This window comes from Meleagris gallopavo, chromosome 21 (assembly GCF_000146605.3).
Source record: "Meleagris gallopavo isolate NT-WF06-2002-E0010 breed Aviagen turkey brand Nicholas breeding stock chromosome 21, Turkey_5.1, whole genome shotgun sequence".
Taxonomy (NCBI): Eukaryota; Metazoa; Chordata; class Aves; order Galliformes; family Phasianidae; genus Meleagris; species Meleagris gallopavo.
Window position 1 is genome coordinate 823,294 of NC_015031.2, and position 24,186 is coordinate 847,479.

General features: G+C 40.4%; 1 protein-coding gene and 1 non-coding gene across 4 annotated transcripts in view; both read left to right on the forward strand.

Moving 5' to 3' along the window:
• The window catches only part of CRCP (CGRP receptor component), a 36,931-nt gene that overhangs the window by 4,636 nt on the left and 8,109 nt on the right, over positions 1–24,186 (forward strand). Inside the window, exons 1-5 of one of the 3 annotated variants that reach the window (XM_003211713.4) lie at positions 4,333–4,406; positions 6,214–6,250; positions 8,414–8,512; positions 12,000–12,094; positions 22,296–22,353. In XM_003211713.4, the coding sequence (XP_003211761.1) occupies positions 4,399–4,406; positions 6,214–6,250; positions 8,414–8,512; positions 12,000–12,094; positions 22,296–22,353 (297 nt within the window). In that variant the 5' untranslated portion in view covers positions 4,333–4,398. Of the gene's footprint in view, positions 1–4,332; positions 4,407–4,436; positions 4,627–6,213; positions 6,251–8,413; positions 8,513–11,999; positions 12,095–22,295; positions 22,354–24,186 lie in introns of those variants that run through there. The other 2 variants (XM_031556405.1, XM_031556404.1) reach the window with 2 other exon arrangements.
• On the forward strand, positions 4,115–4,185 carry TRNAG-GCC. Its single transcript has one exon. It is a non-coding gene; the product is annotated as a tRNA-Gly (tRNA).

Consider the following 24,186-nt stretch of genomic DNA (forward strand, 5'->3'; position numbering starts at 1 on the left):
TGAGGCTGTGGGTTTTGTGCAGTGTCATGGCAATCACTGGTCTGCAGCCCTGGCAAATAGCCCATGTCTAGCAAATAGCTCCATCAGACTCTAAATATCATGGTTTTATAGAATTGATTCAAAAAATGAGAGCATTGGGAACAGGTGCTCACAAAGCTTCTCCCCAGCATCAGTTTCTCATTAGACACAGCACTTTTCTGCTCTGAAAGAGCACTTGCTGGTTTGCCCTTACCGTGTGCTACTACAGTGTAGCATGCTTCCATCTGCATGGCACAGACCTTTGGCAAAGCTTGTGAAACATATTCTAGTTTTCTCATCCCCATTTCTTTCTTCCCTTTAGCTGCCTGTCCTGTCCTTTTTCTTCTGTTCTCTCAGTTCTTCAACTTGTCTCATTTTTCCATTTACTCCAGGACATCTACACTAGGAAACTGCTTGATTGCTTTGTGATCACATCCTTCTTGCTTTGAAATCCATCATTTTTACTACTTTTCTTTCACCCTTTACGAGTGTCCTTGTCCTTACTCTGGGCTTTGACAGGAAATTGCTGTTGTTTTGGGAGAATCATAAGCATTCAGTTTATAACCTGAGTGCACCCAGTACAGAGAGCATCTGTCTCATGTTTGTGGTATGAGTATAGGTTAGCACAAGCCCAAGTGAGGACTATATGTTTTTCTGCCTGAAGATATCCAGCAGGATGTGCCCAGAGGGAAAAAGGGGAAAAGTAGCGATCCCAGGTGCCCAAGTGAGATGAGAGATCAGTAACACATTCATGTGTTATATTTGTGGTGATGAAATAAATTGTTCTAATGGATGCTGTGGAACAAAAATCTGCAAGCCACGTGCAGCCAGGTATTAATCAATAGGAACAATTTAGCTGAATTTCTGCTGTTTTCATAATCTGTGCCTTGACCGCTAATCTGGTTTTGTGATCAAGAAGCCTTCTGTGTTTGTTATCAGATGATCCTATTTTTATTAATCTATGCCTGGAATTACACATGGCAAGGACAAGTCCTTCCACATGGGATCCATCAGCGGTATCACTGTGCACTGAGCAACTTCACAGGGATTAGTTTATGTACAGAACACTGTCCCAGGTTGTATCTAGAAGGTTATTAATTCTCTCTTTTCCTGTTTTCAGATGAAACACTTAATACTGATCTCTTCTATACAGCGGGTAACATAGAATACAGAGTAATATTGTTGTAATAGAAGTGGAAGTGAAGCTATAAAGCCAGTCAGAAATCCTTAATGCAAAACTGAACATTGAAAAAAAAAAAAGATGTCTTAAAGACTCTTGGGGCTGGGGAGCTTTTTTTTGAGGGAAAAGTAGTGAAATAGAATTGCAGAATAGGTCTCTTCTAACAAACACTGAAATGTATCCTCATCATTATTATCTTCTTTATTTGTGCTGGTATTGATGTCTCACTGCTGTCTGTTTTCTTCTTTCAGCCCTTTATTTGCTTAATGAAAGAATAACCCCCAGATCCCCAGTCCCCAGTTAAATCCTGAGGAGGTTCTCATGGAAGGGTGTTTTGTTGTCCACTTGTTTTCCATTTGGCACAGAGAATGGCACATCATTCATATATTACTATTCCCAGCTGACATACAATGAAGTAGTAAGAGCAAAATCGCCCATGTCGCAGCATGGAGAAGTTTAATTAAATATATTTTATTGTCCTCTAAGATTTGAATTTTATTTGTACTTGCTTTAGCAATCACATTCACATCCTCAGTATTCACAGTGCTTATTTTTGTTTTGCTGGAAGAGCGCAATACTTGTGGAGTGCAGCTCTGAAAGTGCTTTTGTGGTGTATAGAAATCCTCTATTCATAACAGTTTTCATAACTGAGACTGAGGTGACAAACAGCTACAATATATCTTCTTTAAAAACATTCTTTTTTAAGTGTCATTTTGGTTTAGAAAAAGGAAAAAAAAGGCGCTGTGGACTAAAAGTGCTGGTCAAACGCACCGTCAGCTAGACTGGTGTGAAGCAGTGCTGACATTTTTTGTTAAAAAAAAAAACAAAAAACAAAAAACAACAACCTTGTTTAATGAATTTTGAATGTAAAAGAAAAAAAGACACTATAGGGTGATCAGCGAAATGCTGAATACAGTAAACATCTTTCATGACAAAGAATACAAATACCCTGCAGATCTGCTTTCAATAGCAATTGCTAGGCCCCCTGCTTTCAATAGTTAATACCGAGGCCCCTCTCTACCAAGCCTTAGTGGTAACAATCACAAGCCAATGCTTAAAATGTTGACATGCTAAGCACATTTAGAAAAACCTATGTCTGCATTCCCTATGGATGGTGTAGCATAACTGTCTAACATCTAACGTGCAGCAATTAAAAACAAAGTTCACTGAGTTAATCACTCCATCTCTCCTGCAAAGTTGTACGTAACGGTGATGAGTTCTCTCCTAGAGATTCCCCTTGCATGATGTCAGTGGACCTGTAGCTGGTCGTTTATGTACTTCAACCCTAACAGGTTGCACGTCTCTGCTAGGAAGAATGTAGGAAGAATGTTTCTTTTGGAAAGAAAAAGATTGAGGGCCACTGAGAGAGGCATTTGTGTTATGCTCATTCTTTCTAGCTGCTGGGATTGGGCGTTGTCATTGTGGACAGTAAAAAAGGTCTGGAACAAAACTTTTGGAGAAAAACTAAACACAAAGATGATAAATTGGTGTTGGGGGAGAAATCTAACAAAGGAGAAATACAATTAATATGCTGAAGATTTTGAACCCGTATCTACAGAGAGTGACGAGAGGCACATAAGGATTTGTAGGCTTCTGGAACACAACTCTGGAAATTTGGTAAAGTCTGGAAATAACATTCTCAAGTGAAAGCTTTTCAATTCTTTTCTTCCTCTTAGTCTAGCTGGGAGATGGCGTACAGGCAGTTTCGTGGGCAAGATTAGAAACATGGCAAAGAAGTTGCAGAGCATTTGCCAACTTGCAAGGTCAGTTAATCCTGACATGAAAAAAGACCAGCATCCATTGCAGCCATTCCACTGGGTCAGACAACAGCTTTCAATCTGTGGGTTAAAGACTCTTCACCTGGCTCTTTTTTCCTAAGGACTCCATGAAAAGTGATTCTGGGGTATAAAATAATTTCCATCTGTACTACAACTTGTACGTGGATGGTTCCACGTATCTAATGAAACTTTTTTAGGGATCTGCAAATGAAAAGGGCTGAAAAAGCCTTATGGTAGGCTTTTAAGCTTTCCCAGCACTTAGGTATCTGACCATGACTGTACCTGAATACCCAAGAGCTGTTTCTGGCTGAGCACTTCAGACGGCTCCAGAAGTGCTTCTGTTTTCTCAAATCATTCAGAACTGGCCAACAATTTTGCAGCACCTCAAGGAGAAACAAAGACCCAAATTGAGAGTAGATTTTCTCCTGACTTGACTCCGAAGAGAATATTAGCTAGTGGATTTTGTGCTGCTGCTATAACAGGGAGGTGGTGGGTACAGGATGTCCAAGCCATCCTTGCTCTTACAGCCCTGCCATTAACAAGCAGGTGTATGGGACTCATAGAATCAGAGAACATCCCAGGTTGGAAAGGACCCATAAGGATCATTGGGTCCAACTCCTGTCTCCACACAGGAACACACAAAAATCAGACCACAGCGGGACTACACGTCTATACAGCAATGAGGCTTTACTTTTCTGTTTGCAAATGCCTGATATTGATTTGGAAGGACTACAGCAATGCTATTTTCCACTCCAAATAACATTTTTCATACCAAGTTTTCTGTCTGCAGTAGTTTTTGTTCTGCAAGTGAAATCTGCCTTTCCTTTCAACATGCAAAGGGTCCATATTCTGTTATTTTTGAGTGGTGCTGCGCTGAGCCAGGAGTTGGACCTGGTGGTCCTTGTGGGTCCTTTCCAACTCAGGATGTTCTATGACTGTGATTTTATTCTTATCCTCCATATCATCCGGAGGGACTGGTAGGTGCATCTGTTTTAAAGGTTTGTGAATGCCCGAGAGGTCTTTTATTGCAGTGTGAAAATGTTGAAAGCCTGTCTGCCGACCAAGGTGGACATGAGAGCATGATATGCAGACAGCAGTCAGCATAGGGCAGCAGACGGGGAGATATCATTCAGTGTAAGCATTGGTGGTTCAGTGGTAGAATTCTCGCCTGCCACGCGGGAGGCCCGGGTTCGATTCCCGGCCAATGCAGTTGCTATTTTTCGCTTGTGAATTTTTATTTTTATTATTTTTTCTTATTTTATTTTTGGCTTTTTTTCAGTCGTTCCTCTTCGCTTTTGCTTCCTCCCTCCTCACCCGAACCTCCTTCAGCCTCACCACACACTCCCGTCCGGCTGCGGTGCGGCAGGGGCCGCCCCTTACGAGAGTGTCCTCATCGCGCGGCTGCGCGGGGCGGCGGACAAGATGGAGGTGTAAGGAGCGGGGCGGGTTGGGTGCCGCGCTGCTCCCTGTGCGGGGTGCCGGGCCGCGTTGCGTGTGGGGTTCTTATTGTGTGTGCAGATGTGTCTGTGTGGGTCTGAGCTGAGCGCCTTTTTACCTTGTTGGCATCGCTGTGGGGCGCGGGGTGATGGTTTGTCCTGTGCTGAGGCCCAGGAGGGCCTTCGGTTCTAAGAAAGATTATTTATTCTTTTGGTGCGTTCTTTTTTAACTCTTTGTCTGGGACTGATAAGTCTTAATGCCATAAAAATGAATTCTGTAACGTTTTTGAAGCAGGGCTTGCTTACCAGCTTGTAGCTCTGGTATTTCAGCACAGCAAGTAGTGTTGAAGGCTTAAGATCTATGCTGGCTCATTTACTATCCACTGTAAGAAGAAAAATAAGCATGACGGTGTTTTAAAATAATAAAAAAAAAGAAGCGGTTGTCTTAAACAATTTAATTTCTGATAGGTTTCCCAGGGACCCGTTTTCCCTGTAATGTATTTACTCTATACGATCCTCTCACTTTTGTCACCCAACAATTCCCCATGCAGTTCTCCAGCGCTGTTATGATTTCTAACAAAGGATGTCTTTGATCCATAGGGATTTGTGTAGCGTAGCCTGGATGCAAAGATTCTGAAGAATTGCATTTACCTCACAACAGAAGCTATAGGGTTTGTAAAACATGAATGGCAGCTGTGTGAGCTCACTGCTGAAGTTTGACTCGAGTCAGCAAAATGGAAGTTGGAGTTCATCTCAGCGTATTTTAGGAGGTCCTTTTCATTTAAAAACAATGATAGAACCTGTGGAAGTTTGTGGATGCATTTAACGCATTTGAAAGCGATGAACGGGACGGTTCTATTCAGACCGTGGATGGTGCTTAACAATACATTGTACCTTTTTTTGTTGTTGTTATATGCACAGACCTGAGAAAAGCCTTTTTTTTTTTTTCCTTTTGTATGAAAACTTGCTGTTGTTGTGGCTGCTGACTGCTCAGCACAATGTATTGTGAGGGGAATGTATGGTGTTCTGCATCAGGCTTTTCTATCCCCTTTTTTTAATTTACGAATATAAAATTACAATATGTAGTAATAATATAGGCACCATTAATTTAAAAACACATTTAACTCAGTGAGAATGCAGTCAGCTTACTGTGGTGGATAGCAAGTGTTTCTCAATTGGGACAGAATTAATAAGGAAATGCAGGGCTGGTGGGAAACAGGGCACTGAGCCTCGTGCTGCTAATGAAGAAGCAGTCACATAAAGATTGAAATAATAAATGAGGAAGGAATTTGATAAGTTGCTCATTTGTTTTTAGAACTCATCATGTTGTGTGTGAATTGAGTGGCATAGCTATACTCACGCGTACATTGTATAGGAATAGTAATTGTTTTGTTTTTTTTTTCCTTGTTCTTCACTAATAAATAAATAGTCTGTGCAATCCTAATGGCTTTTCCTGTCAAATAAAACTGGAGGCCTTTCTATGTAAGAGAGGAGATTTGGATTTAGTTGGTGAATTTGAGTGAGTGTGTCTGAGTAGAAGGAGTATGAAATGGAAGTTGTGTTATGGCTCATGGGACCAAGTGTACCAGATATGATGGATATTTATGGAATCATGCTGTGATTTTCCTGATGTGGCAACAGATTGGTAATTGTAGATTCCTCACAGATAAGTTTTTGAATGATTTTGTGAAGAAATATGAAAATAGTGTCCATTCTTTTAGAGCCTGTGATTCTGCAAAGAAAAATTGCAGACAGTTTCATTTGGACCATAAATAATTGTATTCTTTTGCTTTTCTTTTAGAAAAGATGCGAATGCTGCACTGCTGAGTAACTTTGAGGTACGTCTGTCTCCATCCTGATGCTGAACCAGCACTGTGATGCTGCTCTCAGTCGCCTGTACACTTCTTTTTGAAGTGAGACCTGTCTGTGATTATTGTTTTGTCCTCCTGTTTTATTTGTTATTAAGGAAAAAGAAAAAGGAAATCTGGAGAGTCTTATTTTCTAGTGTAGGTAAGCTCCTAGGTACTCTCCTATCTTCAGAGTAAAGATGCATTTTTATTTTATTTTATTTTATTTTATTTTTTTAGTGAAATAGAAAGAAATTAGAGAGGATTTGATCCTTATATATCTCCCTTCTGGCTCAGGGTGGTCTGTGACTGTGGTGTTCTTACTGGTTTAACTTCAGCCAGGTGACAGAAAGCTCTCAATGCATTGTTTATGAAAATAGCTTTTGAATGGTTTTAGTAAACCATGTATTTTCTTTATATTGTTTTAATGCTGAGGCTTAAAGTTGCACAGCTGTTTTATCCTATTCTGAAGTAAATCTTAAAATGTTTTCTCTCGAGCTGTATGTGTACAGCAAAACAACCATCTGGTGGCTGTTAGAAGAGCTTTAATGAGGCACTTGGAAAGAGCTGTCTTAGAAAGAAATAGATATTAGCCACACTGGCACTAAGTATCTGCTCAAAATAAGTGTATTATTGCAGTACAGAGGATAGCAAGTATTTCAGAGGTTATTTATTGCAAGATCATCTCTGCTTCCTGTGGATGTTGGAAATTTGGTATTACTGGGTCTCAGTTGTGGCATTGGCCCCATTCTGTGAAATCTCTGGGTGTCCCAAAGGGATGGTGTGGAGCAGGAAGAACTGCAGAATCAATTTGTTGTGTTCTTTGGACAAAATTCCGTGCAGCTTTGTCTTGATGTTGGTAAATGTACCACATATGTTGAAAAAGAGCAGAAGGAAGTGGGGAAAATGAAGTTACTGAAAAGTGCTTATTCAGCTTTCAGAGCGCAGTTGTCATGCGTGCAGCTTTCAGCCCTTTGCAGGAAGGGATTTGCACTGGGCATGGCTTTTTACTGCCGTTCAAGTTACTGATTCCCTTAAAACTATGGACCTCTTTCTGTTTGCTCCTCTTTTCTTTGATGGCATAGCTAACATTCTCTTTATCAAGGTAATATTTTGCACAGAAAGCGGTGTTTGAAAGGAGTGTTCAAGACTGATGCATTTAATGTTCTGTGCCTGATTTTGTTTTGTGAGCTTGGGGTTGTTTTTTGATGTCTCACTGTCAGCAGTCATGTTGTCTTCAGATAGCTACTCAATGCTTGGCTTTCAAGGATTGACTGCTCGAGCTTAATGGACACAGTTTTCCTTTTTCATAGAAGATACCACACAAACTAAGTGCAGGGCTCCTAGCTGCTGTGTTGGTGTTTCTCACCATCTAGAAATGTTTGCATTCTTCCTTCTTAAGTTTATAATTTCAGTGGAACTTGAATTAAGCCAGTTACCAAGAAGAAGCAGTAAGAAGTGATGTGTTACTGTGCTGTGGGTATTGGCTTTGGATAATCTGTAAAGCAGAGGGAAAACATCTGAAGAAATTTCAACCAGATGTGGTTTAATATGGGAATCAAGCAGTAATTGTGAGGCTTTCTCAGTATTTTGCTGCTCATCTACTGTGACAGGTAAAAAGGTTGTGGTGTTGCAGCAGATCTGATAGTTGCAAAAAGCAAAATGTTTTCCTTGCATTCAGGCTTATCCTCTAGATCTCACACACTGCATCATAAATGTGAAGGTGTTGCTATTACATCTAAGGGAATTTTCTTTGAGCATCTCACTTGTATTTAAATAGGAGCTGTGTGCCATCGCAGTGGTGTATGTACAGCAGTGTATGCATCCCACTCTGTTTAGGACGTGGGGTAAGATAAACAGAATAAACAGAATAGGTTTCTCCTGCTCATTTCTCTCCTAGGACTCTTGGATAACATGTAATAAATGCTAGCAATCTGTTTGCTCTTGCTTTATTGAATTTAAACATCTCCTTATTCCCCTTTCTGTTGCCAGAATGTTTTTTCATTTTACCTGCTGGTGCAGTCAGCAAAGAAGCAATCCTTTTTTTAATTTCATTTGCTTGCTAGGATTTTGGGTTGTTTGTTTTCCCAATGTCATATGTTTAGGTAAAATGCTCTCAGATGACTACGAGCTTTTTTGTTTGCTTTTTTCCAGGTGTTCCAGCTACTCACTGATCTTAAGCAGCAGCGCAAAGAGAGTGGAAAAAGCAAGCAGAGCTCTGGTCAGCAGAATCTGAACACAATCATGTATGAGGTGGGTGACACCAGCTGCACTGATTCAAATTGTGAGATCATTTTGCATCACATTTACCCTCATATTTTTTTTGTCAATTTTCCTAATCTCTGGTCAGTTAATTCAGGTTGTGGGCTGACTGCACTGTAAGTGCAGAGCCTTGCAGCTGGTTCCACGCAGAGATATTTTTGTCAGTGTTTTGATTTATAAATTCAGATGTGTTGTGATGCGATCATAGCTTGAGTATTTCTAGAGTCAGTTCTGGCTGCATTTTAGATCTCCTGTTCCCCCTTTCAGTGGGAACAAGTAATGAAGCAGAAACATAAATCTGACATGGGTAATTCTAGGCTGAGACTATCCAGTGCTGCCAGGGGGGAGTTTGGAAACTGCAGACACCAAATATGTATCACCAGGCTTCTCCTTTCTCTGGAAGCCTCAGCTTCCCATCTTCCCAGATAACAGAGCACTGCCTGTCCTGCTGTAAGAAAGCTCATTTTCAGAGATCTGGAAGTTTTCTTTAGCTAGGATGTGCTTGCTGACTGCTGCAGGTCACAGATTTTGGCTCTGATTAAAATTTTTTACAAAAAGAATAAACAAAAAAAATTTTTTTTTGTTCTGCTCTTGTTTTAGTGTTTGTTTGCTTGTTTGTTTTAGAGATTGCACATATTATACCCTTTTAAGACCCACACCAGAACTTGCTATTGTGTCATTAATTGATGATGCCACCTAAGCATGGTTTCAGAGCTGAGGCACAGATCATACTGGGTGTTTTCTTATAAACAGAATTAAATGAATAATAAATAGATTTTATCAGAAGAGCAAGGCACAGTCGATTGGAATCACAAAATTACTTGTCCAAATATCGACAGCAGTTGGATGCCAGATTGGTAGCAAATGTTTAACCTATTGCAGAAAGAGCTATTAAAATTGTATCATACAGATGTTAGCATTTTAAATACACCGAAGTAGCAAATTCCCAGCACACTTGCAATATGACCTCTTGTGTCCGTATCAGAGGACTGCATGAGCAGCACTGTGATTGGCAGCCAGTTGAAAGCAGATTGCCTTGCTTGCGTGAGTAATCCCACTGAGTGGTGAAACTACTCATGTGAAGAAGATTTGGCCTAGGCTTTGTTTTTCTATTAGTTCTGCCTTTGTTTGGATAGGTACAGAGCTGTAATTCCTAAGCCTCGGATTCAACGAAGTAGTGGCTTACCAAAAACCTAATTTAAATCTTTATGGAGTCTAACAGTCTCTGCCTCTTTCAAACAGCTCAGAAAGACCCTGTGAGTATATATTTTTTCATTTTCATCATTTTTATGTCAGCATAAAGCTTTAATTACTTTGTTGCTACATTTTAAATACCAATAGGATGCTCATTTTTTTATCCAGGGGGTGAAGCTTGAAGTATAAACCCTGGGTACATTTTTTTCTATGTTAGGCTGAAAGAGAACCAGATATGTCATCTTACTGTTCCTGTTCATGCTGGGTATGTCTTGCTGAGTTCTGTGCCTGCATGTATCCATTGGTACTGAAGTAAACAGACACAGCTTGTTGCACTAGGAGCTGTGTTTTGATGCACATCAGGCACTGCAGTTGAAGGTGCGGAAAAAGACAAACTTGGAAAAGAAATTGCTCCTTTAAGTAATTGTGCTGAGTGGCATTATGATGTCAGCTGTTTTGCTGGTAAATAAGTCCATTTTGGATGAAAAGGGCAGACAAGACTTGCAGGAGGAATCGTTGTCTGACACTTTATTGCACTTTTAAATGCGTTTCTCAGCAGTCCAGTGAACCTGGTCATTAAGAATACAGCAATCCATATTTGATCAACTCTCTTAAGTAGAAGTGCTGTTGAAGCCTGTTTTTATTTACCCAGGCTTGTAAAATAACACATTTTAATGGAAGTATGCTGGAAATACATTTGCATACCTTCTTATTTGACACGATGGTCTTGTAAATCTTTTTTTCCCACTGTCTTGGTTTGTAAAACTCAATCAGCTTACTTGGTTTCAGCCTGTTAAATATACATATTCACTTTAAAGATTTTCTGAGAATAGTTACAAGTACAGAAGAAACGTCAGAGCATAACATACAGAATTACAGATCCTTTATAATTATTACAGCTGATTTGTGCATCTGGTATCCTGATTAATGTGTCTCACTGTTGTCTTGCTGCAGTTAGTTGGATGGGTTGGATGGGTACTTGGAGGCTTTGTGTATAGCTGCCCTGTATCAACAGCTGAAGATTTTTTTTCTTAATTCAAAGCAGACTTTGCCAATGCTCTTTCAAATCCTTCAGTTGCTGACGCACACAGTGCAGACAATGTGAGGATTTCCTGGACCTTTCTTTTGTTTCTCATTTTTCCCAACTCTTCATTTTGGGCTACTTCCCATGCACAGTCAGCCAGGAAATTGAATTTGATCTATTTCTTTTTAAGAATTATATTACCAATATTGTTTTTAATCTGCTCAGTTCCAGATCCATAATGTATGATCTGCCTGCTAGGTGTTGCATTGCTTTAAACAAAGGAAAGCAGATGTAACATGTTGCAGCAGTTAGTTGAGGTTGATCAGTTTTACATTAAAAGTGGAACAGAGAGAAATGGTCTCAAGGCAGATGAACATTGCTGATACTGCACTGAGCTTGCCAGATGTTCACAACCCATCTAACCTGCTTCTATCAGCTTTAAGAAAGTGCTGCCAAGAACATGTATAAAAAATGAAAACAGCTGTAGACTGGAGAGGCATTGCTAGCATTGTGCAACTGCAGTGCCTGTTTATGGACGAGCAGTGGGAGCATTCCTGACATGGAATTCATTAAAACTTGGCAGGAGTTAAGTATGGTTTCAAAGATGAACAGTGTTCAGCTTTTCTCAAGTGTTACAAGCTACAACAAAGCAATGAATGTGTACACCTGTATCTTTTTCAGCTAGCTTTGAATCTGTTGGTTTTAAAATGACAAATGTGAGTGATGGTGTTCAGCACAGCTGTATCACAGTCTGAGCATCAACTGAGATTATTTAATCCAAATCAAGAAAGCAGATACTTTCTAAAGATCACTCCTTGTCTGTAGCCTTCAGTTGGCAGCTTGGGTTCTGGGCAGAACAGGGGAATGGCCATCCAAAGCCACAGGGGGAGTCATCAAAGCTGTAATTGTAACCTGAAGTGCAATGAGCTCTCTGGGTCATATCTGTGAAATGAATTCACTGAGGTTTCCTGGATAAGTACTAATGTAGTTTTCATTACGTGAGGTTGAAGCTCTGTGTTGCCTGTTTCTTACTCCATTGAGAAGTATCAGTAGAGACTTAATGAAGAAGTGTGAGATCTGTGACAGCTTTCCATTTTTAAAAAAATTAAATAATAATTAGAAAAAGAACCTTCAAAAGCTGAAATGACAGTATGATTTTTTTTTTTTTGAGTGTTCTTCAGAAATGCCTGATTTCATAGCCAGCATGGGAAGAAAAGAGTAACTGGGGACTAATGCATACTTTCTTGCTATTCCTTGCAGACACTGAAATACATCTCAAAAACACCGTGCAGATACCAGAGTCCTGAGACTGTCAGAGAGTTCCTCGTTGCAATGAAGGGCCACAAGCTGACCAAGTAAGTAGAGATGCATCCTTGAGCAAAAGTATAAATGAGTAGGGATGTTAGGAGGTTCTCACATACACAGAATGTCAGTCTGTCTGATTTTGATTAAGGTATTCTAAGCGTTTTCTGTCGTTTCAGCATTCATCCAGACATCTTTCCCCTCACTCATGAACGCCTACAGGCACAAGGGTTCTCTTGAGTTTGGCTGTGTTCACAAATGTGTTTTTCAGTATTTTGTCATTTACTTTGTCAGTGATTTGTATTTAGTGCTGTTTCACATTGTCCAAGCATGAAGTTAGAATTCATGAAATGTTCTGAGGAAGAAATTAGAAGTTGTAAGTGGGTTTTGAGCAAGATAAGAGAATGAAGAGAAACGAACCACAAATAAACCCAAAACAAAATCTCAGTTTATTATCAACGTTCTTATTTTTATGAACTTTCTTCATTTAAAAAAAAAACGAAAACATTAATTTTGAAGAGGTGGAGAAAATGGCTGTGTTACAGGGAGGTAATAAATGCTTGTTACAGGTGTTTGGGAAGCCTGGTCTTCTGAGGCTAAGTGTCTCCTAAATCTTTGAACCCCACATCCAACCTCAGGATTATGCTAATTTATGTTTAGCAAACCAAGATATATATCATCCATTTTTGTGCTATTTGTCAGCTATTATTAGTGCTCTCTAGGACTTTGGAGTTGCATGTTTCTATTACTGAAATGTGTCAATCCAGCAGTCCCCCCTACCCCTGCAGTCTTTTGTAAAGCTGAACATGCAGTCCTTTATTATGGGAAGACCTGCCTAGAAAATCCAGGTTTTCCCTCACAGTTACAAGAAGACTCAGGAGTAGTGTTTCTCTTTGGTGTGAATGCCTTTCATAGTACTAGTAATGCTTAATGCTGTCAGACTCCTCTTTAGAGTGTAAGTGAAGCCTGTTGTAAGTAATTAGAGCCAAACAAAATGGAATCAGAGGGCTACTTGCCTGAATAGCTTTAATCAGTCATCTGCTTTTTAAAGCAAAAAACAAAGACTCAGTTGCTCCTGCATGACTGCTGTGAGGGATTAGTTCATGCTGTATATACACTGACTGCATTTTTCTCAGCTGTTGGTTCTCGTAAGGATTTCATCTTCTACAGAGGGGCTTTTGCTGATTTTGATTGTCACAAAAAGAAATGCAAGTTGAGAGCAGTGCTACAATGCAAGGGTTTATCCTTGACAAAGCGCAGTTGAGTAGAAAGCAGACTCAGCCAGCTGTTTTGTGGACTTTTCAGTGACCCCTCTCCACAAATCATTATCCTCCCATTCAGTATATCAGCAGCTCAGATCTCAGTGTCCCTAACCCCTGATAGGGGAGGCTGGAACTTGGAAGCTTTGTCATGAGTATTGTAGCTTTGCTTGTAAGTGCTTTCCTTTGTGGAACAAAAGTTGCCAGGTCAGTGCATTGCTGTCTAGCTTCTTGCAGCTCATTTCATCAAGTATGGTTTTAATTTATGAAGTGGGCAAGCTATCCTAATTATTTTCTGTATTCAGGCAAGGAGAAAATACTCTGTTTACTGTAAAGAGCTGAGTGTCTGGAAATCATAGAATCACTGAATCATTAGGGTTAGAAAAGACCTCTCAGATCCCCAAGCCCACCCCTCTCCACCATGCCCTCGGCCCTCAGTGCCACATCTCTGCAGTTTTGAACACCGCCAAGGATGGTGACCCCACCACCTCCCTGTGCAGCTGTGCCTCTCCAGCAGCTCTCTTTCTGAGAAGAAATTTTTCCTACATCCATCTTTTTTCTGATAGAATTTGACCAGTGCCTCTGGGTTCACTCTTAAAAAAAAGACATGGGAGCTCTCTTACCTTGTTAGATACCTCTGTTTCCCAGGATTATCCATCTGATTTATGAGACTGAAGTACTAAGTAATACTGGGTCATAATACAGAGAATTCCAGCTATAGCATCTCTCACTGTTTTCCCATAGGGCCCCACTGTTCTGCAGATCTTCTGAAATACTTGCCTTCCTAAGCCTGCTGCAAAGGTCAAAATTGTTAGAAGCTATAAATGAGTTTTTGACTATTTTTTCTTTTCATGGCTGCCAGGAGGTGCCTTTGGTTTTAGGTGTCATTTTCTCTGACTTTTTTCTCTGAATCGGGATCTGTAAGGCAAGCAAAAGGATTGCTCCCAGTAATTTCCTTCTGAGAAGTGGAAAAAAGGGGAGAGCAAAGAGCAAACCACTAGTGTGGGTTACAAATTTACAGCATTCATCACTTATCAGAGCTCAGACTGGACTGTGATACTTCAGTTTCATGAGCATCCTTTACAATTTTACTTTCAGTTAATATCTGTCCTCTGCTAGAGAAGTTGCCAGCGCTGTGATTGCCACGTACTTTGTAAAATAAGAAACAGAATTTGTTTAGTGTGGTCTTGGCAATTCTGGTTTCTTCTGATCTTTTCCATTCAGGCACTTCAAGCTAGAACTGTCAGAGCACATCTGGCACAGCTTCTTACCAAGCACAGAAGGCATATGTTATGCAATTACTATATAATGCACTATATGTTGAATGCTCTAAAGTATTAATGTCTCCAAAGAAACACTGAGCTTCCCTTTGGTCCGTATCCAAGACCATTTCAACACTGCTCAGTTGTTAAGTGAAAAACTAAAGGCTTTAATCAGTTCCATTCTGTGGAATGGAGGTGTTATTTGTATGAAAGGCTACACTTGAGGTTTCTTTCCAGTCAGCTGATGGAGAGTTTTCTTCCCCTTGGAGACGAAAGAATCCGCAGTGTTTGCTTCCATCATTTTGCTGTAAACGACTTTTCCTCCCACTGAAAGTAATGAACTCTGGAGTCTGTCGTTGCTACTTCCTTTCTGGATAAGGCATTCAAAGAGATGGCCCTCCCTTAACCTCTTAGATGCTCACACCGTATCTCCGTGGGTAACAGTTTTCTGAAGCAGCTGATTTAAGATATCTTAGTTCTTAATCTCTGCCCCTGGCTAAGGGGACAGCAGCGTCGTCTGTTTTCTCCTTGTGAGAGAAATAGATGTGGCTGGTTTGGAAACAGGCTGTTAATTAGTCTCTGCAGCTTCTTTTCTAACGTGAGGACTCGGAGAGTTGTTGATCCATAAGGGGCTTTTATGACAAGGAGGATTTGCAGCTCTGTCTAAAGACATGACGGAGGTTTGTAGGGCAGTGACTCTCCCTGCTCAGCTATTGCTGCTCTCAAGCACTAGGTTGTGCTAGAGTATCTGAGAATGTCTGGGTGGTGGAGAAAGGACAGGCTATCCAGAGAAGCAACGATCTGCGGATTGAGGCACGTTCATTTAAATAACGAATCTTTTAATTAAGCAGATATTCTCCTTTTCCTGCCTTCCTCCTGCAGATTTCAGTACAGAACTCACTGCTGGTCAGGCTGCTCGTGGTGTCCCAAGATAGAAGTTCTGGCTGCTGTTACAGAGCTGATAGTGTTGAGCTGGCAAATTGTGCAGTTTCTGTAAGATCATCCCCCAAAGCCTTTTCTTTCTGTTATTGCTGAAATTGCTGTTATTGCTACTGAAATTACCAACATCTCAGGTCAACACTGCTTTTCTGCTGACGCTCCTCTACTTTGTGATGCTTTCTTTTGACAGTGGCACACGCAGGAGGGAAAAAAAAGAGACAATTTTCCAATTAAATACACGTATTATATAGAAATGCATGTAAAAACCATTTACACCTTTCAGAATAATTTCAGATAGCTGCCCTGCTAACAGGAGCAATTTCCAGGACAACTGAATGTGTTTTACTGATGTAATCAGCAAAGTATGGCACAGCACAGGCTTTTTCCTTGTCATCAGTTATTTTGGTTAAAAAAAAAAAAGAAAGAAAGAAATTGCAACTGTAGAACTGAGGAATTTCTTTTTTATAATAAAAAAAACTCAGAACTGACATCATAGTGAGTTTTATTTTACCTTGCTGAGGCCTCAAGCTTTGGCTAATGCTGCAGTACAGTAAGCCATGTTGTACTTGGAAATAAAGCAGCTAATTTTCCAGTTTAGTCTCTGGAATAGTTTTTAAGGTGGTGTGAATGGCACTGCATGAAAAGAACATTTATTGAGCTCATGCTCTGTATTTGTGATTAAATGAAAACTGGCTCTCCTGGTACCTCGTTCTGTTCCCGATAACCTGTCTTGGATCAAAATTAGGAATAATCCATTTTCCAATCACTGAATATTACATATATATTATAAAAACAGGACGTAGACTTGCCCTTTTTGACTTGGAAGTCAACACGTTCAAGGAATTACTGTGCTGAAAGTCAGTAGTGCTTTTAGAAAGTATTTTCCCCCATTGCTGCCAAAAACTACAACAAAGTTAAACCTCTACAATACTTAAGACTGAATGATTTCCTCTGTAATTTTTTTCTCCTCTAAAGCTTTCAAAGTGAATACTCAGCACCGAGGGCAGGAGGATGGTGTTAGTTTAACAACAGCATAAAGAGGACTGCTGTTTCCCACTGAATCAATGTACTTGGAATTAATCCTTTGCTCTGTAGCATATCTTTTTTTTTTGCATTCTGGTGCAGTTGTCAACCCATAGAGTTCATCCTGGACATGTGTGCCAGCACCAGAGACCCACATGGAGAGTACAGCCTGGTAGGTTTGTGCTGAGCATGCACAGACTGGGACTGTAAGTGCACAGACAGCTCAGGGCCGCTCATCCAAAAACCAAATCCTGTCCTCTAGTTCAGACAGGAGTTGTCTTGGTTGACATGAGGCCATAGGATCTGCCTTGCAGATCTGATGTTTTCAGTTAGTAACAAGGCACACTGCTAATGTGTACTGCTGTTATTTTATAATTTTCCCAGCAACTGAAATACACACATTCCTGAGGATAAATCTGGCTTTGCGGTCACAAATGTTTTAGGGCTTTTTTTAGCTCTGTGTGCTGTATCCTGGCACAAATACTGTTCTTTTCTTAACCGTGCCTTTAGATCTTATTAGTAACTTACTTTTTCTTCCTAGAAAGCCAAGATATATCTGCATTTAGGTACAGTCTGGGAGTTGGGTAGGTGGAGGTGGGGAGGCAGTGCTCAGCCTCACCCAATAACTGCCATTTGGAGATTTCTGCCTATGCAGGTCCCATAGGAGGCTGCAAGCAGGTGATTAACTCTGATCTTGATTACCAAACCCCTTTCAGCTGTCACTCATCTTCTGTATGTATTCCTTCTCCTGAACAGACAGCTTTTATGTTCCAAACAGAGTTAGTAAAATCCAGACAGTTCAGAGGAGATACAAAGACACACCTTTCGTGGGAAATTGTGCTGGAAATACTTCTCACCTTCTCTTTAGATGAATGAAACAGTTCTTCTTTCTATTTAATGAGCATGAGTGTAAATATGGTTGCTGTACAAAGTGAAAAGGTAGATTCATCTGCATTGGAAAAAGTTCCTTGCATTTTTCAGATGTAATGAAGCATGAGCTAAATTGCTCATGCAAAATGCTGCAGTCAGCACTGACACTGATGCATGTGCAAGCTTGCAGCATTTGACTTCCTTGGAGCTCATTTCTGATGGAGGTGAGTATCTATGTTCTGGTTTATGTACGTGCTATCAAGAAATGAGTGGTGCACAGAGGTCAGTTTTTGATACCAGCATCAAGCAAAATCAGTGCAGTGGGTACTGAGCTTCAGCTAGCATTGCATGGAGCAATATGCTGCTTGCTGCTAATGGCAGGGGCTGAGGATTGCAGTCTTGTGGAGAAACAGAGGTGTTTTGTGAGTGTTTGCTGTAAGAGTACACTGAGGGTACCCTTCTGGTCAGTGTGTTAATTACGTGAGGGGAAGATCAGAAAGTGCATGCAAGGGTTAGGAGCAAAGCTTCAGAAGAATCCCCAAAGGTGAGCTCAGATTACATGTGTGCTTGGAGCTTGGAAATTTCTGTGCTGCTGCCGTGGACCTCCCAAGGAAGCAGAAGTCACTATTGATGTCCTGTACACGTGTGCTTGGTGTTTCCTAAGTGATCTTAGCAGATGGATATTTACTGAACAGAAAATAGAAGATGTTATTGGTCTTTATTGCAGACTGGCACAAAAACATCTACCCGTGCTGGTAGCTGGTGTACCACACTAATATCAGTGTGCTTGTCCTTGTGACTTCATTTGCAGTCTGCTATCCCTTTGTCACCTTAAAAATCTTTTGCCAGAATAAAATAATATCCATCTTCATTTAAATCATCCTTATCAGAATGATGTTTGGGTTGATCAGCAGCTCTCTGGCTGCTCTGGTACCAGTTTCCAGATGGTTGTTTCTGTGTCACCATGTTCAGGCTCTCTAAAAATAAAGCAAATACATTGCTTAAATCATTATCATATAGTGTTAATATGCCTAAAGGTTGTTACTTTTCAGCATTAATTAGTGTTTGTAGTTTCTAGAACCCTGGAACCTTACTCAAGCACCTTCAGAAGCAAGATGTCATTTATGTTGCTTTTGGTTCTGTGCACCCTGCTGCTAATTCCTTTTTGATGTTCTGAGTCATTTTTCCAGTGGGGAGCTTTGCAGATCCAAAACAGGCATGAAGTTTTTCAGATAAAACATTTTAATTACTTACTTGCAAATTAGCTCTCATTCTTCTGGATATGTTTTGAAAACTGGGTATATTCTGAACCATGCAGTCTTTGCTGAAATAATGCTGTTGAAATCAGTTTGTCCCGTCCATGTAATTTCTGCCTATTTCCTAATAATTTATAATAATGTTAATGGCTTATAAGCAAGTAAACCTTTGAGAGGTGACCTTTTACCCTCTGCTGCATTTCTTGTCTTCAGGAAACAAGAGCAGTTTCACTAATTGATTGTTTCAGTCATGTTGCATAATTGCTTTTAATTCATTTCCGCTGTTGCCTGCTCTGCCAGTAATCTCACTGTAATATACAAGATGGAGCTCTACCTGTTGTAAAATACCTCTGGATAAGTGAAGTTTGCATTTCTTAGCACAGACACATTGTGACTTCAGCTATTCGATCCTGATTCTTTGGTTCTGACATTTTGTCAGCAAAAGTCTGAGGCACAGACGTGTGCTTGGCCAGGTCCTGTAAAGCAAACAGCATGGCAAACCAGGAGCAGAACACCAGCTTCTGTGTCTCCATCAAGTGCTGCAGGCACTGAACCAAGCAGTTTCCTGGCTTTTGAGGAAAAAGCAGTAAATCTTCCATACATTTATTCAGGTGAATGAGACAGGTTCTTTGTGTGTTGAAGATGTTATTAATATTCTTTACTCGGTTTTGTTAGGACTTCTGCTCTTATGGGAGGTGATGTCTTTGTTACAATTTGACATGGGTAGGTTTTGGGTTTTTTTTCCTCTTACCGATTTCTGAAATAATCTGTTATAAATTTTAGGGGTTTTCAGTACTTGTCTACCATCTGTGTTAAGGTTTTATTTCTTCCTTTCCTTGCTTTTGACAGCAGTAAATTGCAGCAGCAATTAATATTTTGGTTTTGACACTAAGGCAGCCAACACAGTATAGTCTCTTGTAAACACAAAGCTGCTAAGTAAATAGATACAAGTGATTAGGAAGGGGAAACAAAGGCAGCTTGCTCACTGCTTCCTACCAATGGAAGCATATTTGGCTTTCACCCTTGACTCTCCAAAACCAAAGCAAACTCACAGCTTGGGGTTACCAAGCTAATTCTGTTCCCTTTGTGTTGTCTGTGTAACCACAGCCTTCAGACTTTCAGACTAAATCCTGCACTGTCAACAGGTTTGTTAACAGAAGAAGGAAGAAAATGTAAACAGTTATTCTGCAGAAGGGAAGAGGGAATGCAGTTGCTGCAGTAGGAATTGCCCTTGACACACTGATTTATAACGGAGTTGATACAAAGGACCTCCTCCCTACTGTCTTATGTTTCAGCTGCTTGGATGGGATGTGCCTTTTGGTTCCTGAATGGAAGAACAGATCTCTTTCAGAGCATTGCAAAGTCCCAGAGGGAAGGAGCAGGTCTGGCAGGGATCCATGCCCACATGGTCCTTTTCTCCGTTATTTAATGGTGCCTTCAAAGAATACAGCAATGTCTGCTGCCGTGTACAATCTTAAGGACCTTCTCTTTTCTCCTCCATGCTGAATATCTTTCCATTCTTACACTGACAAAACCCACCTCCTATAAAGTGCTTACCATTAATTGTAGCCTCTCGATCTATAAAATGGGCTTAGTGGCTTTTATGATGTTGTAGAAGACACACAAGTAGGTCCAGGCAAACTGGGAACTAATTGAATAGGTGGTTTTTCTTAGAAATGGCACTCTCACCACCATGTTGTTATGGCCAGTTGGGTGAAATAGGGCTGTTAGAATCACTCAGTTGGATGGGTACATGAAGGGTCTTGTTCTTTCTGGAAGCTCCATGTTCAGTGTAGTCACCAGAGCAAAGTCACTGTCAGAGAATCCTCCTGATGAGTGTGAACACCATGGTCTGGGAAGGTTTCCTGGTGCACATGTGTGAATGGTACATTATCCAGGTCCTTAGAGTGTTAGAAGCTGTTAGCTGGTGTTGGGTTTCAGAGGCAGCTGGTGCCAGAGGCTGTGTGCAGTGAGGCAGTCTCTGAAGTGTCTCCAGACACGTAGGCACTGACCTGCTGCTCATAAAGGCCTGGGCTGGGGATTACAGCCTCTGTGTTCTCCTGAGAGCTGCAAGATTTCCTTTCAAAACCACTCACAGGTCCAATAAATCACAGGGAAACTCTTCAGAATCCCTGTAAGCATGCAATGAGGATGCCCTTTGAATAATGGTAAATCTCAGGTTTTAGCTCTTCACAATTGCAGTTTGTGTGAACTGCACCTCCTCTCTCTAACACAAACGTATGTGATAAAGAAGTACTGTGTCAACGTAGGGTATATTCCCTCCTAGCAGCTGAGTAATAATCAGTAATGATTATTTTAAAAATGTATTTGTTCAAGTCTCTTCTTGTATCTACATGCTGCACCTGTATATTTTTATCATTAAGTGCCTTTGGTTTCTGTTTCATATATCCTTTTAACCATCTGTTATATCTTAAGCAATGCTATATTGTGTTTTTCTGCTCTAAAACACAAAACCCAGCTCAGATTGTTGTCCAGGCTGCTGTTCTGTGATCAGTGTTAATGTGTTAAGCTTCTGAAATTAATGAAATATGCAATGCTGGCGTATGTCAGTTGTTTTTTTGACTTTGCTGTTGGGATGATTTCTATTTCAGTAGGGTGTAAAGTGAGCAATTTGGAGCTGTTGCTCAAATGTCATGGTTTGAATTGCATGTGAATATTTGTTTGTTCACATCTTCATCCTCCCCTCTCCCCCCCCCACAAAAACCCCCCGAGATTTTTAAATGCCAATGGCATGTTCTCCCTTGTACCTGTTTTTTACTGTTTTTAATGACCAGGGTGTTTCAGATGATATTCATGAGATTCCTTGATGCAGAAGCAGAGTTAATGGCTGTTTGGCCAAAAAGAAGTCAGAAAACAGTGGGGCTGGATGAGCATAACCATGGTTCTGGGTGGTACCAGGAATTCTGCCACTGGTTTCAGTGGTGCTCAGCTGTCTCCTTGAATATTACAACATTTTGTATTTAAATACTAACATCAAACTGATTTTTTGCTGACTTTTTTTTTCCCCTATGCTTCTGTCCGAAGGCATAAGTGCAAAAGTATTGGCCTTTGCCCATTGTAATAGCATAAGAAAAAGTGCACTGGCCTGAGCTTTGTGGGTTGCAGACAGTACATGTGGCCACGTGGTTACAAGCTTTTTTCTTTTTTTTCTTTTTTTTTTTCCCACCTTTGCAATTTCATTGTGCTAAAGGAATAAATAAATTATTGCCATTTGGCTGCTGCCTTGTGACTTCTTAGGTATGATGATAGTTCTTGTGGTCATTTGTTACAGCGAAAGCTGCTGTGATCTTTCACAAGTTGTTCAGCATTGTTGTGACTTAACAAAGTAACTGTGTGTTTATTAGAGATTGTACTGGCAAGTATGTGATGTAAGGGCTTCTGCCTTGCTAAATTAGACCTAGGTGGCAACAACAGTGTGTCTAGACACGCAAGGAATGACTGTACTTAAAATGCCCAAGTTGTCGTGGCATTTAAGGTATGAAACCACACCACAAACTCAATTACCCTTGGCAGTGGCTTTTCAGCCTTAAATTATCAGGAATGCGTTTGTATCTTAGCAGTTGTTTTGGGGGATCCTCAAATTGAATGGTAACACGGATTGTTTGACACTTTGTTTGCACACAGAGCTGAAAAGCTGCAGTTGCTGAACCACAGGCCTGTGACAGCAGTTGAAATACAGCTGGTAAGTAACAATGCTCCTGACTGTTCAGAGCTTAAATGAAAGCAGCTTTAACCTTGAGGATCAGTTGAGTAATTACTTTCTCATGGTCGGGGATTGAATACATCCCTTTATATGCTTCTTTACATTCATGGTTCCTAATCCCCTCCGCTTCCTCTTGGAGTCTTCCCATAGAGACTCACCCATCTTTCTCTTGGACAGATTCTCCACCCCTGTGTTTGCTTCAGCGTCACATATTGAAAATGCCCAACAGAATCATTAACAGTTGATTACAGTGCTGTAAGACTGTATTTACTCAAGTCTTTGCTGCTGCTCTATAATCAGGGACTTTGCTTCTTGACAGCTGTCATGACACGATTGTTTTTATGACAGCGTTTTATCTTAGGGTAAAACCAAGCACACTCAAAAGGAAGGAGCAGTGATGGATATGGTATCTGAGCAGTTGTGCAGAATGAGAAATGGGTATGAGACAACCTTTGAATGGAAAGTAGCTATCATCAGTCTTTAAGCATGATTCAGTTGTAAAGAAGGATTGCTGCTAAATGGAAATAGATGGACTGTATTCTCTGAAGTATCTCTTTGGGGGATACAAAATCTCATCATAAAGAAATTATTATAATAAAGATATTTTAATAAAGATCTCTTACGTTCAGAACATCTGCTTATAATCATATCTTGAAACCAATTATGTGGTAACAGGATCATATTTTGCTGGAAAAAAAGGGAAGGTTTAAAGAGATACCAGTAAGGCTGTTTTTCTTTTGTACCATGGAGCAGACACTGCAGTGCTGAGGGCGTCTCATTCCACAATGCTTCCAGTGAAAGAATTCATTCTGCCTTCTGTTATTGGAGAGATCAGTGTCAGTCTTGTCATCAACCCAACCAGGAGTGTCAGACCTTCCTGAGTTGTGCCGAGGAAGTTACTTGTAAGCAGTGGTGTTGAGCCTCTCTCATAGCTCTGTTCACTTCATGTGCTTTAGAATGGATGCATTTTATGGCTATTTAGGCAGTATTCTGTCTTTTTTTTTTTCTTTTTTTTTTCCTTCCTGGAATGCAGTAATCTTTTAGTGGCTTTCAGCTAACTGTATTTTTGTCTCTTTTTCCTCCTGCCTTCAGTTCCCAATTCTTACCTGTCAGTGAGGTATAGAAAATAATGTTGCTGTTGAACTCCAGGAGGCAAGTACAAAAAAATGAAGCTTTATAATAGAGGAAATATCTAAAGAGAGGCAAAGCTCATTGCTAAAACTTGCAGAATAAAGATAAGAGATTGGAGTTCAGTTTGAGTTCGTTACTGATGTGTAACCATTCTCAGATGTAACTCGTGGAAACTGTAATATTGGTGCATTTGGGCACTGATCTCTGTTTGTAAAGGCATAGAGGTATTGGAAAAGCAGTTACTTCTGTTACATCACTGTACCCCTGTAATTTCCAGTGCAGGTTTCTCTAAAAACTAGTATTACAGTAGACTAGATTGACTGGTTAACACTATGTTAAGTTATCCCCCAAATTGCAGTACATAACTCTTTCATCAAAGCCCATCAGAGTCTTTTGAGCACAAAATAACTGCTAGGAAGCTGCAAGGCATTGAGCCTAGCAGCCATAGCAAGGAAATGATTGTGTCTTTGGATTGCTGCAATGAATCATTTGTTCTCTGGTGAGGACAGGGGAAAGAAATTGTGGCAGTGCAATGTCTTCAAACGTAGAAAACCTCTGTTCTCAGAGCATCTTTGAGTATGCAGTAACACCGAGCTGTGGAGGCTTACCAGCACTGTTCTTTGATGTCAGCAGGGAGAAGATTAACCCATGCATGGATTTCATGCTGGCAAGTTGATTCAC